The 16,576-nt window shown below is 38.9% G+C and overlaps 1 protein-coding gene across 1 annotated transcript; it reads left to right on the forward strand.

Moving 5' to 3' along the window:
• Positions 1-342: 342 nt before the first annotated feature.
• LOC124269747 (sodium-coupled monocarboxylate transporter 2-like) lies at positions 343-16,559 on the forward strand. The gene is made up of 13 exons (XM_046704778.1): positions 343-411; positions 2,229-2,297; positions 9,229-9,309; positions 9,638-9,708; positions 10,922-11,059; positions 12,171-12,306; positions 12,629-12,717; positions 13,601-13,652; positions 14,381-14,464; positions 14,949-15,145; positions 15,363-15,487; positions 15,663-15,742; positions 16,464-16,559. Exons 1-13 carry the CDS (start codon positions 343-345, stop codon positions 16,557-16,559), a joined length of 1,287 nt encoding a protein of 428 aa, XP_046560734.1.
• Positions 16,560-16,576: the final 17 nt, after the last annotated feature.

A 16,576-nucleotide genomic window follows, 5' to 3' on the forward strand; every position in this document is an offset into this window, starting at 1 on the left:
AATGCGTGATTTGAATGAGAAAATGTACGACACTAAGCAATTTGGGCGTAAATTCACAACCGTATTCTGATAAATAGTATTTCAAATCAAACGTGGCATGACTATTTAATGTACTTTCTGGTGAAGAATCAGCTGTACAAGCGCCCCACACTGGTGTTGGTTCTGATGAGGATAGTTCACATATTTTCTATCTTAGGTTTATATGGGATACGGCTAAAAGATTCATTTGTCGATAATATACAAGGACTCTTCGAAAGATTCATTGTTGTAGCATTTACAGAAAAATATATTAATGATAGTATAGATTATTTGTTTAAAGGCCTTTGTACTGCAGCAGAAGGAATGCAGATGGAGTCTCACACGTTTGGGAAATGGGACTACGCAGTGTTTGGCGTCATGGTTGCCGTTTCGGTGAGTATTGGCATATATCACGCCATAGTTGGCAGACACGGTAGGCTGGACGAATACCTTCTGGCTGGACGAAAACTGACTTTCTTCCCCGTCGCCTTGTCCATACTTGCTACCCTGACGTCGAACATTAAAATACTTGGAGCATCAGCGGAGGCGTACAACAATGGCATCATGTGGATTCTCAGTGAATTAGCGCTATCCGTGGGAAAACTTCTGGAGATGTACCTCCTTCTGGGCCTGTTGAAGAGACTAAACATATCAAGCCCATTTCAGGTGTTGTTTACTTTTGTATTCTCTTCTCCATGACAGGGCTTTGCTTATTGGGTTCTGCATTCATTCACTTGGCAAATGAGAAATTATCTTTCATCCTCAAATCACCATAAATTGGGCTGCACATATAACTCTTTAGTGTTAGTTGGGTCAAATGTATCTACTATTATTCTGAGAATAACCACAGAGCTACGAGAAATTGCAGTTTCTCGTGTCACTGTTCGAGAGTAAGCGAAGCAACCGTAGTCCCCAGTTTCTGGTTGGTTAATCTGTGTCTTCCGTATAAAAGAGATTCACAACAAACGTCTACGGAAATCCAATTCCCAACCACCGATACAATTTCTAGTGGCGGTACCTCAACCGGTTTTCACAACACGTTAATATCTGTAAAAGCGCTCACAAATACCATTTAAAATTGTGTATATTTGTAAACAGCTGTTAACCCCGATTGCGGAAGGTGACGAGTTATAGCCAACTGAATGAAGTCCTATCAGACTTAAATATTAATTTCAGGCATGAACGTGACTCCAAATCCGATACTGTATGATATACAATGTGTATGGAAAGAAATATTGCCGAAATATTGTTTCGAACACAGTTGGTGTAGAGGTTATTCTTGATTTTGAAACTTCTGTGAAAAGTCGTAAAATCGCACTGAACCACTAGTATTGTTCGTGTCCATTATCAACACTTTTACGTTAATTCGTTACACTTCAATGCAGTATTTGTAAGCGGTCTAGTCGTGCCTATATGCTGTTCTACAAACGGTTATAATTCAGAGAGCGACATCCAGAATTTCAGTGAATTAGAGTGTGGGAATAGCTTTGAAACAGGTTTATGAAGACACAAAGTACAATAAATGTTCACGGTTAGGCGAAACAATCAGTAAAAAGGGAACCGTTACCATAACATGGCCCTGCCAAAAAACAGAGGTCGCGAAGGAGTCCACCGATATAGGTCTTTGATCCAATACAAATACTACCCATTCATGATAATTTTGTTCACAAAATAACCTTTATGATATGAGATGTTTGTCAGTCAACCGAAACAAGTATCCGGGAATACATTTATCTATTCACGCTTTCAGAATATAATTTGCAGGCAGAATATTATGAATTCTGGTTCACTTCCCGCATTCTATTCACAGGTAGAATCTAAACGTATTTAATAAATATACGTCTTAAATATTGAACAGACGAGACTGACACTACATGATACTGAACTTTTTTACCTAATGTTTTCTCGTATTGTAAGTATAATATATTAGAACTGAAAACTTTCCAAAGCTTACAGATATGATTTTTGGTGGTTATATCTACATAATGCCCTTCGAATTATATGTGTCAGCTAAACAATCATCAATAATATTTATGTCACGTACCATGAACGAGGGTGAAATAAATTAACTGAGGATTGTCAGCTGATTACCAATTCTTCAATGGACTCGATGATGAACATTTTGACTGCATCTGTATCTTTTCATTGCCTTGTAATATGTATTTGTGAAAACAAAATCCCGTTTATTCACGTTATTCTTGTCTTTTCAGTATATCGAGGGTCGCTTCAAGTCTAGAGTTCTCAGTCTCATCCTGATGGGAGCGTCTTGTGTGGAGAATGTAAGACTCGTGTGGAAATTAAAAGTTCGATTTCCGCAGGCCAGAAACATGTAGTTTGGCTGTTTGACCCATGAAATTTTGGCTTTCTTTTGAAAAAGAGTTACAATTGCCCTTTTAAAACATGCTCTATGACGTCAAGGAATAACTAAATTGTCGGATTAGATTATTTTGATTACTTTGCAAATTCAAACTTTGTTTCATATTTAGAGCAAGTCCATACTTTGAAAAAGAAGTCTGTTTCATCCTACCTTTGAAACGAAGTCAGATGAAAGTTGGTGATTTGATTCGTCACTGATTCACGTTTCAAATAACCTATTTGTACTTGTTCTGTTGACAAATTCGCCGTGAAATTCTGCTACCATTCAAAGCACCAAATGCCTAGTGCTTTTGCCGTTTCAGCTGAATGAGAATTGCATCTAAACACAAGTTATTTCATGTATAAGTAACACTTGTCAGTTACTTAGTGATGAATATTCTTTGATTTGCATTGTGCAATGTATGTTAGTGTTGTGTCTTTCAAGATATGGTCTCTGATGAGGATAATTATTATTAACTGAAAAGCAATAGCCGTATACCATATGACTTGATTGATAAAACCTTTTACCTTATGATACATTCCTTGTACCGACTTTGTACTGAATTTACAAGGCCAGTAGACAACATACAACGTCTTGGACAAATGATGATTCTTTTGAATAGAGAACAATAATTTCATTTGAGTGAGAATTGCATTTTAATTCAATGCTAGACAAACTGCAGACCCTCTGTTCGGATATTTTGGCATCACTGGTTTCACTTGTTCTGAAAGATGAATCCGACTGTTTAGTAAATAAACATGGCAACTACATTTGCTTTATCGTAGATCCCCTGGGTGTTTTCTACGTTTGTCACATACCTATGCCTAAATACTGGCAGGCAACAATTCGGGGAAGTGTGACCAGGATGTATATCTTTATAAAGGATTACAAATCAAATTACTAATATATTTTAGGACAGTACACACATGATAAGGGGAACATTGTACTAACAATTGATGCAGATTTGGGGCTTCTGAGCAGATGCAGATAAATCCATGGAAACATACAGAACCCAATCCCATGCCCCAGATGCCCAAAGATTATGTAATAACTGATGTTATGATTCATTTGTCTAATATAGAAAAAAAATACTCAAAACGAACAGTGTAAAACAGTGGGGGAATAATTATTTACTTGTTCATTTTTTATGTTTATTCCTTAAAGGAATCTAATACCATGCTTTCAGATTATTCGTTTAAGTTCAGTTAGAGCAATTGACGAAAAGCATGGACAATGCTGTAAATGTTGATAATATCCTACTTGAATATACTCGGCGTCATTAATGAAGGGTCAAGCTATTGGTAACACTATTTCTTAAAAGTTGTAAAATCTTCGTTTTTGTTTGAAATATATACAACTGGATGCTTTACAAACTTTCTTAACAGTATGGAAAAAACACACCTGGCCGTTGAAATGTCATCATAACGTTCATTAACGTCCGATACATTCTGTTTCAAATGGCACATTATTTATTCAAATTGTCAATATGGAAATCCAATTGCCACTAAATGTAAATGATTTGCACGTGCAAGGCGCTCTATCCAGGGAAAGTGGAGGACAATACACATGCATTGATGCACTGTTCAGATACCTGTTTGAAATCGCAGCATAAAATGAGACGTTTTTTGACACTTGCTGAAAGGGGTCAGGCTATAGGCCTTTTGGAATCTTGTCAAACTCAGCGGCAGGTTGTTGTCCGCGTTAATGTGAGTCAGAGAGCTACTGGTAGACTGTGGCAGAGATTTCAGTCCAATGGAATATGCACGTCGACCAGGACACCCCAGAGTCACAACAGTCGGAGGTGATAGGCACATGAATAACACTGCGTTACGACACATATTACGTAACGCAGCAGAACTTCAGACAGAACACTTCAATGTCAACAATGTTAGGATATCCAGGAGCACCGTTCGTCGACGTTTAATGGCAGTCGGACTCTGCTGTAGGCGACCTGCCGTGCATCCACCACTGACACCACGTCACAGGCAGGCGCGGTTTGTCTTCCATGATGGTCGGCAGAGGATTTATCATCGCAATGGAGAGTGAATCACACATGCAACTGTGGCCACGCATAACCGATTTGGTGGGCAGGGATAACTCCTACTGGACGTACTCCACTGCACGTGGTCGACGTTAATCATACCGGACAGCGTTATTGGGACGAGATTCTGGCTCCTATAGCAGTACCTTTCTTGCAAGCTATACATGGCATTTATGGTCGACCCTCTTTACTGCAAGACGACAACGCTAGGCATCATATGGCCGGGATTGTCACGGAATTCCTTAGACATCAGAGTGGAGAGCGAATAAAGTGGCCAGCATGCTCGGCAGACTTCAACCCAATTGAGCATGCCTGGGATGAACTCGGACGACGTGTATCTACACGTCACCCAGCACCTGTGGATCTCCCAGGACTCCGCAGGGCTCTAGTAGAGGAATGAAATGCAATTCCGCAAAATGTCCTTATGAACTTGATAAGGAGCATGAGAGTTGTTGTGTTTGTATTTTAGTTTTACGCCGCTTTTATCAGTATTCCAGCAATGTCACGGCGTGGTCACCACAAATGGGCTTCACACATTGTACCCATGTGGGGATTCGAACACGTGTCTTCGGCGTGACGAGCGAACGCTTTAACCACTAGGCTACCCCGCCGCCCCAGGAGCATGAGAACAAGGTGCACCTGTGTCTTGGACGCTCGAGATGGGTACACAAGATATTGAATGACCGAATGCTTCATGTTTGTCATTTTTGGGGTTGGTCTAGTTTGCTAGTGCTGTTTGAACTTTTTGTCAGTATGTCACGATGTGTCACGTTTGCCAAGTCATTTAACATTATGATGACACTCTTAGTTGTATTATTTTTTTACATGTGCTGTAAATCATTTGCCCCTTTATTAATGACGCATAGTATTTATCAACTCAAACTGTAACTATCACGTTTCAATAAAGTTATAAAAATAACATTCAATAAACCTGACCCCGAATATAGAATATTATCCACTGGCTTGCTCACTCTCAGCAACAAATTTTATTCGATTTTCACTCACAATATCCAATTTGAAAACTAAAAACAAAATACGTATGACGAAGACAAATGCTGTGGACAGTTCCTTTAGGCCAGGACTGGATCGGACCTTTGATATATCATCAAGTGTCAGCACACATGTACACGTCCTATAAATGTCCATCCCCACTTATTGCCGATTCATTATCTGCACTTGTGGTCTCACCGTGATGATGCTCATAGGAAATATAATGTCTGAATTTGAAATTTGCTGGGAAAGACATTGAGTACAAAGAAATCAATAATGTTCATGTTTACAAGGCCATTTACGTACATAATACGAATTATGTCATAACCAAATCATGGCAACTGCATCGGGATATCAAGTTCCTCCACGCCATAATAGGATGTCGCATAATATGTACCGATTTAAGTAAGCAACTCTTTCAAAACAAATAATGTCTCTCAATGGGAAATGTCTTAACTTTACTCTTTAAAGCTAACCTTAAGATATAATAGTGACTTCCCATTTTGATAAATTTGGTATGACCTAAATTCCTTGCAAGAATGTTTGTGTTGAAGACAATTTGTGGTTTCTCTAACAGAAAGATGTACAGTAGCGTACTTTCTGCATACCAAAGTGAGCATTTTTCATTGTTTCATATTTTGATCTATGCACAGATTCAGCGTGACACAAATTCTCCACAAGACTGTATGACTTTCACATTATGACGACCGATATTTCAAGAGTTCCAGTCCTAAGTGTGTACATTTCAAAGATGTTGAAGTACAATCGAGCATGCTCTTTATGTCAAGATTTTAAAGAACACCATACGATTCTTGTTCAAATGTTCGATCAAGGTTACAACATTCAAGGCATCAGTAAACGTTCGAAATATTTTTGTAGTAGACATGTTGAGATTGTTTCCACATATAAAGATTAAGTGACAAAAGGCGTACAGATTCTGGGCAAAGACACAATACATAGGGCTTCCGAAGACGCTGGATCCCAGATTTTCGTCCTTTATGTCTCATTTTGTAGCTATAATTATTTGTCCCGAAAGGCATTTTGGTTTTACAGGGTAATTGTAAGTGAGCAATGCTGAATTTGTTCTGGAAGGAATCGACAGGCTCCCTTTCCTTTCATATTGTGTCAACACCCCGTCAGTGACAATATACACCTTGATTCGTGGTTTTTGCGTTACAAGACCCTGAGACATTAATAAGGTAATGTCACCCATCACTTCAAACCGTCTCCACTGACGTGATGTAATTTATCATATTTTGAAAACGTGGCCATCAGTGCTCTATGGTGTTCATGTGGAAGCCATTTCTGGCAAACAAAAATGCATTACCAGCAACATCTGTTAAGTCTGGCTGTGTTTAAGTAAAGACAAGAAATGACGACTTTCAAAACACTGTATACTTCCACCACTACGGTATTCCTTTTACAGAAGATGTAGGTGACCACTGCCGCAATAGTAACTGGCGATACTCATTGCTATCGAGGAGGGAAGTGCAGGCTTCACTAAATGTTTTTAGCAGAGATGTATTATGTTGAATGCCATTGCTGTAAGGTTGTGGTACGGGTTGAGATATGCCATTATATATTTTTTCTGTCTTTAAAGGAAATTGTACTTAGCGAAAACGTACATGTACACCGCTTTTATTATCGCCGTGTTTCGTCGCTTCACTCCCAAAATGCCCGACAGGCCATCACTTGATGCCCAGAGACATACAGTAAAACACAGGCCACATAGCGCCCAAATAGAACAGTCTGTGGTTTGAAATAGTTACGTTTTACTTACTCAACCTCTCCTATCTCAAGTTCTACGATCACAAGAACTCGCTAAGAGTCGTTACATATTTAGGAGATAAACATCATGTGTTGGCCAATTTCCGGGTGTTACTGAGTTTTGGAAGCACGTGAATTCATTTGGAACAGACGGCGTTACTCAATAACACCCGGAAATTGGCCAACACATGATGTTTATCGACAATGCAAACACAAAAGTAAACCAAAAGGTCGGCACCTGTTTTTTCTGTCTGCATTCATTGAAAAAAGTACCGATTATTTGTACGTATTAATATGCAGCCAATAGTCTCACAATTTCAGGGAATCGAATACCGTTCGATCATACTTTTCAACCCAATCAGATTGAAGAACACTGTCACTTTTGGTTTAAAATTAACTATACTGCTTATATTTCAGGTCTTTTACATGAGCATCATCTTGTTTGGGCAAGGAATAGCATTGCAGGCTGGTAAGGCAATTGAACGATGTTGTTTAGACATTGTACATAGAATGAACGAATTTATACACAGTGGAAACATTCTAGCATAAACGTCATACCTACACAGCGACTAACCCCACCAATCTCATAATACATAGAGAATCTCACCCGAGTGTCTTTTGATATCAAATATATCACCACGAGTTGATAAAGTTACAAATACCCGAGGCTTGCCGAGGATATTTTTACTTTTATCAACGAGTGGTTGTACAAAATCACTCTTCATTAGTTTTCATTGAAAAAAGTACATCTCTGAACACCGTTCTGCCATTAGACTTCCAGTGCAGCGGTGTCATAGCATTGTGACGTCATCAAGCTCATGACGTCATAGCATTGTCAGGGCATTGTACAAAATATACTGTCAAAACACACAAGCGATATCTCCTGTGGAACACAGTTTTGGATGATAAACATGAATCCAATACTGACCATAGCACAACCAGCTGGAGGCATTATTTACTCGCGTGTTGCGATTGAACATCTTATTCATATTTTCCAGTGACAGGGTTCTCTACCTTGGGGTCAATCTTAGCGACGTCAGCAGCAGTTGTTCTTTACACAACTATTGTAAGTTATTCTTGACCACACAATATGCAGCGTTATTATCTTGGATGTATTTGTAGCGATATGATTATTTCAAATACAAAATACTTGCTCCCGAAAATAATTTCATATTTGACTATGTCTATCGGAGGAACACTTCTAATGTCTTGGAACTTTGAAAAACTGTTTTCTCTCTAACAACATGAACATACATTGTCAGTGCGCTATCGGATTGGGTACAATTAATTTGTTTCCCAATACAGCTTCATGTTCATTTTGTCATCCGGTTTAACTCCAAATAAAAAAACTCAGTTTGCTACACCATTTTCAAACTAGTCACAGAACTAAGAAGTTAAAGGGGTACGTGTAATGTATATCTTGAGCAACGTCTACCCTGATCCTTATCATTATTGGTTTCTTTCCAGTGATATTGACAGTGGTGTGATATTGATGTATTCGTTAGTTTATATCCTTCGTACATCTACCCCTGGCAAATACCCAAACATGCCACAAGATATATTTCGATGATGAATAAGATACATTATCTGGTGAAACATGTATTTCTAGTGAAACCTGTGATTCAGTCATATGATCACATGATATGGTGCAAAGATGCTGAGGAAACAGTTGATAGGAAGGTCCTTTATCTGTTGATATAAGAAAATGCGCCTGGGATAATCAATTTCGGCGACAATATTTCAAAATGAGTATCTCACTGGAGGTTTAAAAAATGATCTTTACATCTCACTTATTGTTATCGATTAAAATATTGTTATTATGTTTTGATGAGTAAAGTATTCGCCATAGCTGAGTCGATTATTAATACAGGATACGATTTTAATGTCATTTATACTTGGACGTATGTTGTTGGCTGTGCTAAACGTTTCGGGTATATCAAAGAAATATATGTTTAGTGTTTTGTAAAACGTGTCTAAATTTCCTTTCTACTGATAAATGTCAGGTTCTAGGTTATTTACATTGTTATGTATTATAATTATATTATTGTGTCCCCAGGGTGGCCTGAAAGCGGTGATATGGACAGATGTTCTCCAGTACATCATTATGTTTGCTGGGGTACTAGCTGTTATAATAAAGGTGAGAAATATTTTACTTAATGTATTGAAATAACTTTCACATAGTTCTGGGATCATGTAATGTAGAACGTCACACAAAATGCAGACGTAGTCGTTCACAAAAGTCATTCACTGTCAGATGTATGTCAAGTAAATCTCTTTTGATGTTAAGGGTGGTGGAATAGCTAAGTGGTCATTGCGTATGCACGTGACACCGAAGGCCCGGGTTCGAATCTAATGTATGAACTATGAAGCTCGTTTCTAGTGTCCCCTTCTCGCTATGATGATTTGCTAGAATAATATTGCATAAAACATGCCGTTTAATGATAGTATGATGTTAATTTAAACAGGCAACCATTGAGGTAGGAGGAGTGCAGGAGATATGGAACAGGGTACTTTCAGGAGGAAGGCTTGTGTTCATGTGAGTGCTGGTGTTGTTAGAGGAAGAATAGACAATGGGTTGAACAGCTCCAATCTTTGCTGTTCACATTTTGGGGTACAATCACTCATGTTCATTCAATCAAGATTTTAAAGACATTCACCGACTGGAACATTTTGTGTACCATTTGTGTATTAGAGGCAAATCCTAACTTCATCTCTGGAAAACAGTCTGGCCTCCTGACGTTCATGGATCTTTGCAAGATGCCTGCTTTCAGGCGGGATGCGTATAACGGTTTTTCTAACTGAAGGTGTAGAAAATTGTCATCCTATTATTGTATCAAGTGTTCTATACCAGGCGAAATGTATTTAATGCTGTGAGATGATCTTGTAGGCCAAACACGTTTCGAAATAATTGTCCACTGACGAGATATTGCATATTTTGATTTCCAACCAGTTTGATTGATTTAATTAGCTCCATTATTTTACGTGTCGCTAATAATTAATATATCCAATTGAAAATATTAATACATACGCTATGCCATACACACACACGTGCGCATACATACAGAATATGCATAGATATTACAAAATATTGCTCCTGAATACATTGAATACTTTTGTTGGGTTGGGGAACATACAAATTCAGCAACATTAAAGCGTTCGACACACAAGCTGGTCGTGGAAATATTCAGATTTCTTTCAGTCATATTGTGTCTCTTTTTCGCTCAAAGGTAGTTCTCCGATATGCATCGTGGAGCAATCGATATTTATTAAAGGATCGTTTTTTTTGGGAATGATCTGATTGAGGTTTCGTGTAGAACGTTCCCTATGTATTTAGTAATTCATTTCACAATTTATTGTTCGTATTATTATCGGTCCCATCAAATAGAGGAAACTCATGACAGGCCTGCACCAGTTATTGCAACTGTTTATCCTGTTGAATCGAATCAGCCTGAGCTACCAGTGAACATGTAAAGTTTGATGATGTAGGTGGGAATTTTCGCCCTGGACGTTGATGTTGAAGAAGTTTGCTGTTCGAAACAGGAAAACGATGTTTGTCAGATTCATGAGTTTATCCATTTGTTTCTGGATGCATTGACCGTACTACTGAACTACCCATTATATTAATCATGGACAGGGACACAGTCATAACCTGAATTTCATGTGGTATTGTGATAGCGCTAATAGGTGAAAGACCACATGGCTCATGGTCATCATGCAATGTCCATTCATACTGCTTTTGCGTTTTACAGATTTGACCTTGACCCCACAATCCGACACACCGTGTGGAACTTGGGAGTTGCCAGGGTATTTGTTGGGATGGGTTTACTTTTCCAGCCCGCTTATCTACAGCGTATTGCCGCCACGAAGTCACTCACTGAAGCAAGGAGGTGTGTGCACATATTTTCAATTTCATTTGTTTCCATAATCATGCGTAGTAATTGCATTATACCTGGAACAGCTTGCCATTATAAGCCTTCGCTCATATCATACAAGGGTCCGGTACAGCTCATTCTTCATCCATTCAGATGATTTTCACTGTCCAATTTACATCCAATGGAATCCGATGAGTGAGTCTCTGCATACAAATATTGTCAGCACATGCTGAATAACATCATACGAACTCACAGCTTTAAGTACAATATCTATTAAGTTTCTTCCGATATTTTGATAAATGCTTCCGTTAAAATTAGAGTAATACATTCATACATACGTGAAACTCCGGGTTAGAACTGGTCTTCAACAGCCAAGGTTGTCATAAGAGGCGACTAGCAGGAGCGGGTGGTCATACATACGTGAAACTCCGGGTTAGATCTGGTCTTCAACAGCCCATGGTTGTCATAAGATGCGACTAGCAGGAGCGGGTGGTCATACATACGTGAAACTCCGGGTTAGATCTGGTCTTCAACAGCCCATGGTTGTCATAAGAGGCGACTAGCAGGAGCGGGTGGTCATACATACGTGAAACTCCGGGTTAGATCTGGTCTTTAACAGCCCATGGTTGTCATAAGAGGCGACTAGCAGGAGCGGGTGGTCATACATACGTGAAACTCCGGGTTAGATCTGGTCTTCAACAGCCCATGGTTGTCATAAGAGGTGACTAGCAGGAGCTGGTGGTCATACATACGTGAAACTCCGGGTTAGATCTGGTCTTCAACAGCCCATGGTTGTCATAAGAGGCGACTAGCAGGAGCGGGTGGTCAGACTCGTTGACACGGTTGACACATATGATCATATCCCAATTGGGTACGTCCTTGCTCATGACGTCACACGCTGGATTCCCTGGTTAAGTCTCGATTTTTTACATACATGTAGCTGCAATATTGCTGAGTATGGCTTTAAACAGCAAACACTTTTGCAGGAGTTTCATTTGACAATATTAGGCATAAATCTTTGACTGATGGACATGCAAGAAGGCAGCTCATGTTATCTAGCTTATCTGAATTATATCTTATTTTACGTTGAGTGACGTACCATAACAACTTAATATTCTCGTTAAAGAGCGGTGCTGGTAGGGCTATTCTGTAGTCCTATCTTTGGAATCCTTTGCGTCCTTATTGGTCTTGTGGCATATGGTTACTATGACTACAAGAGATGCGACCCTATATCGTCCAATCAAATCGACAATATTAATCAGGTACGATCATGATCTTTTATTTATTGTCTACACAAAAGTTATGCATCATACGGATTAAATACTAGTTACCATATCATCTGCTCAATTGGTTCTCACTATTTGGTATATTCATACAGGCGTTGTAAAATTTGTGAATCTGTACCCATATCCTGACTTTGCAGTGAAATAGAATAGCTTTTACAGTGAACCCGTTTTGTTCCTTTAAACATATACGTTACTGTTTAGATATTGTTTATAAGTACGTACGCTCTGTACGTATTGCGCATTGAAATTACAACGCTAGACATACATTCCTCTTGCCCCCCTTCTCTCACTCCCCCAGGTATTACCATTCTTGACACTTGACATATTTCGGAACCTGCCAGGAATGTCGGGACTATTTCTTGCATCACTCTACAGTGCGTCTCTCAGGTCAGTTTGATGATATGCCTTGAGACATGCCAATAACGAATTTTGGACAAATGAACATTAAGATGCCAATATGTTAATTTATATTAACAAGTAAGGCAAGATAACATAGCATGTATTCTGTATCGATCTATCAGACTGAGTGATATCTAAGGATAAACAGATTGCGCAAACACTAACTCTACAACCACAATCTATGAGTGAGTGAGTGAGTTAATATTTGACGAGAACATTTTACATCGAAATGGAATATGTGTATATTAGAAAACCTGTCATCGAAGAACAGTAAAACAACTAGAATATCACAATTAGATTTAAAACTAGTGTGGAAGGTTATAACTAATAGCACTATAAGGACAATACAAGATAAAAGGCTATAGATCACCAGCAAATGAAGGTAGTGCACCATACTAGGGACCAAGGGGCCTTACAGTACATTTGCTACCTGCATGGACCCTAGCTGGATTTACACCATCCCTTCAGCAGCTGGCGATTGTAGGAAAATTTAGCCGGAAGTTAAAAGAACAAAGATACTACGATTAAAATGTGGTAAGTTTTGGGACTTATGTACCCTCTTAGGGGGACAATATTTTTACAATACTTTAACCCCCTTCGAGTGTACAGCCACTAACAATCTAAGTTACTCATCTAAACTACCAATAATAAAATACATATCTATTTACAAACTATTCATCAAAATTTATCTAGCAATTCTATTTCTCTGTTAAAATTCAATGATTAAATGATAATTAACACTAAAAAGATCCTTCACTGTTTCTACATTAAAATATTTATCCCTTGTGATGGCAAAATCAAAACAGTCAAGCAAGACATGCTTGACCACAATCTATGAACTTAACATAAATTAAACATTTATATTTTTCAGCTCATTATCTTCAGGACTGTCAGCCTTCGCTAACATAACATGGGAAGAGTTTGTAAAACCCCGCGTGTCAACAATGTCGGAATTTAAACAAATTGCAGTCGCCAAAATTTCAGGTGTGACGGCAATACGAGTTATTGTTTCTGAATTTTATAGGTTACATTCAAGTACATAATATACTATATTATATTATCAGAGATGGTTCTTGGGTGACAACTTACCAAACATATTTTACCTTAAACAGTTTTTAATGATACTAAACGTTTTACATAATCAAAGCCAATCTATACTAAAACAGACTACATTGTAAGTATGTGTCAAGGAGTCTACTTCATGCTTCTCTTTTCAGTGGTGGCGTGGGGAATTCTCATTTGTTGCTTGGCGATATGTGTGGCATCCATCAAATCCATCCCCCTACTTCAGGTGATAACGGAGTAAATCCCAGTATTTGTCTTTGAACGTACTAAAGTAATAATATCTAAACTGTGTATCGAAAATTATTCCTTCAACTTTCTCTTCGGTGGCCTAGTGTTAAAGCTTTCGCTCGTCACAAGTCCCTTGTTCGATCCCTTACATGGGTACAACGTGGGAAGCCAATATATGGTGTAATATTGCTAAAAGCGGCGTAAACCTCTTTATTCTTCAGTGGCACTTCATCTCCACAACAGCAAGTAATGCTGGCTCAAAACCAGAAGCTAATTTATAATTAGTCATCTGCATATTTTCCCACTGAACATTTTGTGTTTGAAATAAGGCCAACTGCATGGAGAAACTTTGTTTCAGATTTACAGCGCCAATGCAGTCATAGCTGGTCCAATGGTCAGCCTTTTCTACCTCGGTGCCATGTTCCCATTTGTCAATACAAGAGTATGTATTGCCGATGTTCCATTCATCATGTAATTATTCCCGAGTGTTCCCAGATATAAATTGAACTCATCAATCATAATTTCTTTATGTTGAGAAATACTGGTTGAAAAGAAACATGTTTATATCAAATTTATTGAAGTATTTGATAGTATCCTGCTTGGACCTACTCCCACAGACCTTCAGTTTGCTGGATGTGTCAAGTTTACAAAATACAAGTGTTCAAATGTTCATTGTAAAACATCATGCTACTACAATCTTCCAAAAAGAGCTTTTTGAATTGTGAATAAGCAAAGGCTACAAAGGGTATGATTGCACAATTTTGTCTGATCCGTTTCTTTTAACGGTTTCTCTGAATTTCAACCAGACGCTTCTTATCGTCCAAACTGTATGCGCAATGGAGTTAATAATGCAAACATGGTAATACATGCTATCACAGTCAAGGTCATTGAAACATATATCTTACGTGTCCACCTCATCTTCTCAGAGCGCCATTTTTGCGCTCCTGGTTGGGGTCAGCTTCCTGACGTGGCTGGTGGTCGGCGCAAGTGTTTCCCCAGGGGTGAGGCAGACGCCCCCTCTTCCCCCTGCCCCGACAGATCACTGCCCGAGTGTCAACCTCACAACTGAAGTGCCCATCACAACACCAAACTCACCCGATGATGATCCACATCAATATACTGGGTTACACTGGCGACATTTTGTTTTGTATATCTTGTAAACAAACTATGTAGAATATAATGGTTAACCCAATTCCTCTTTTAAGTGTTTTCATATTATTTTATCGATTTACCTAAGTACGTTTGTTGTTCAAACAGTAGTGATGAATTATTATAAGTATTCCCTCTGAAAGTTAACACGTGTCCTAACAATTCCTTATTTCATGTTTGTTTTTTGCCAGTTATTTAGAATTACTTTCTATCAGGTCAGGTCTCGACGCCTTCTACAGCCTCTCTTACACGCTGTATTATGTGTTTGGGTTCCTCATCGTGCAGGTGGTGGGCGTTGCCCTCAGTCTAGCCACAGGTAAATGGCAGTACAACCAAATTTGATTTTATCGTCTTATCTTTCTGGCTGAATATGACTGTTGTCCCAGAGGGGTATGTTTTAGGTTATTTCCCTTCGTAAACAATATTCAGGTCAACATTCCATGTATGAAGGATACAAGTCCTAAGATCAGTATGTACACATTTTTGTACAGGTGGAAACAAGGATGGAGTTAACCCCATCTACGTGAGAAAGTTCTGTTGGAGGCGGGAACTGGAAGAAGAATATATGGTGGTCAGTATATCATGGACAAGAACACAAGGAAGATGTTTATTTGTGAAATGGACAGCAAATAATTTAACTTGATTAAACCCCTTCATTGTTTTTGAAGGATATGTTTTCCATCAACAACGATTTTGTGGAATATTACAATGAACTTGCATATGGTTTGTTTGTTCTTCAATGCCTCACTAACCATGATTTGAGCGGTCGGCGTGTAAACATTTGCGTCTTGAGTACCCGAACCGGTGGTTGATGCAATAACTAATGCTCTATTCGAGGGGAGTACCTTGACATGCGACCAACAAAGTCTGCTCGCCTGATCTATTAAGCCGTAATATTGGTTGCTCTGCACCAGATTTAGTTCAGAGTGAGTGAGTCTAGTTTTACGCCGCTTTTAGCAATATTCCAGCAATATCACGGCGGGGGACACCAGATATGGACTTCACACATTGTATCCATATTGGGAATCGAACCTGGGTCTTAGGCGTGGCGAGCAAATGCTTTAACTACTAGGCTACCCCACCGCCCCGAGTTAGTTCAGAATCAGCTTGGGATGATACTAGTATGTGTTTCATAGGTTGCCCATTTATTTCCAGTTTCACTGCTAACAACTGTTTATATGTGTAGCATGTACCCAATGAACTCACCCAATATCACGAATTAAAATTAAACCTCTGTTGGCTAACAGCTATAAATCTATGCTCAGTCATGGGCTTCTCTGTTTTTGTTTCAGACAGGAAGAAGGTTAACACACACATCAGATGCAACGATTGAAGGACGCAGTAGTTCAAGAGATGGACAACAAACAGAATCCTTCATCAGAAGTTGAGGTTAATCACTACAGAA

The sequence above is a fragment of the Haliotis rubra genome, unplaced genomic scaffold, assembly GCF_003918875.1.
Source record: "Haliotis rubra isolate DU_JTF1 unplaced genomic scaffold, ASM391887v1 Scf1017, whole genome shotgun sequence".
Lineage (NCBI taxonomy): Eukaryota > Metazoa > Mollusca > Gastropoda > Lepetellida > Haliotidae > Haliotis > Haliotis rubra.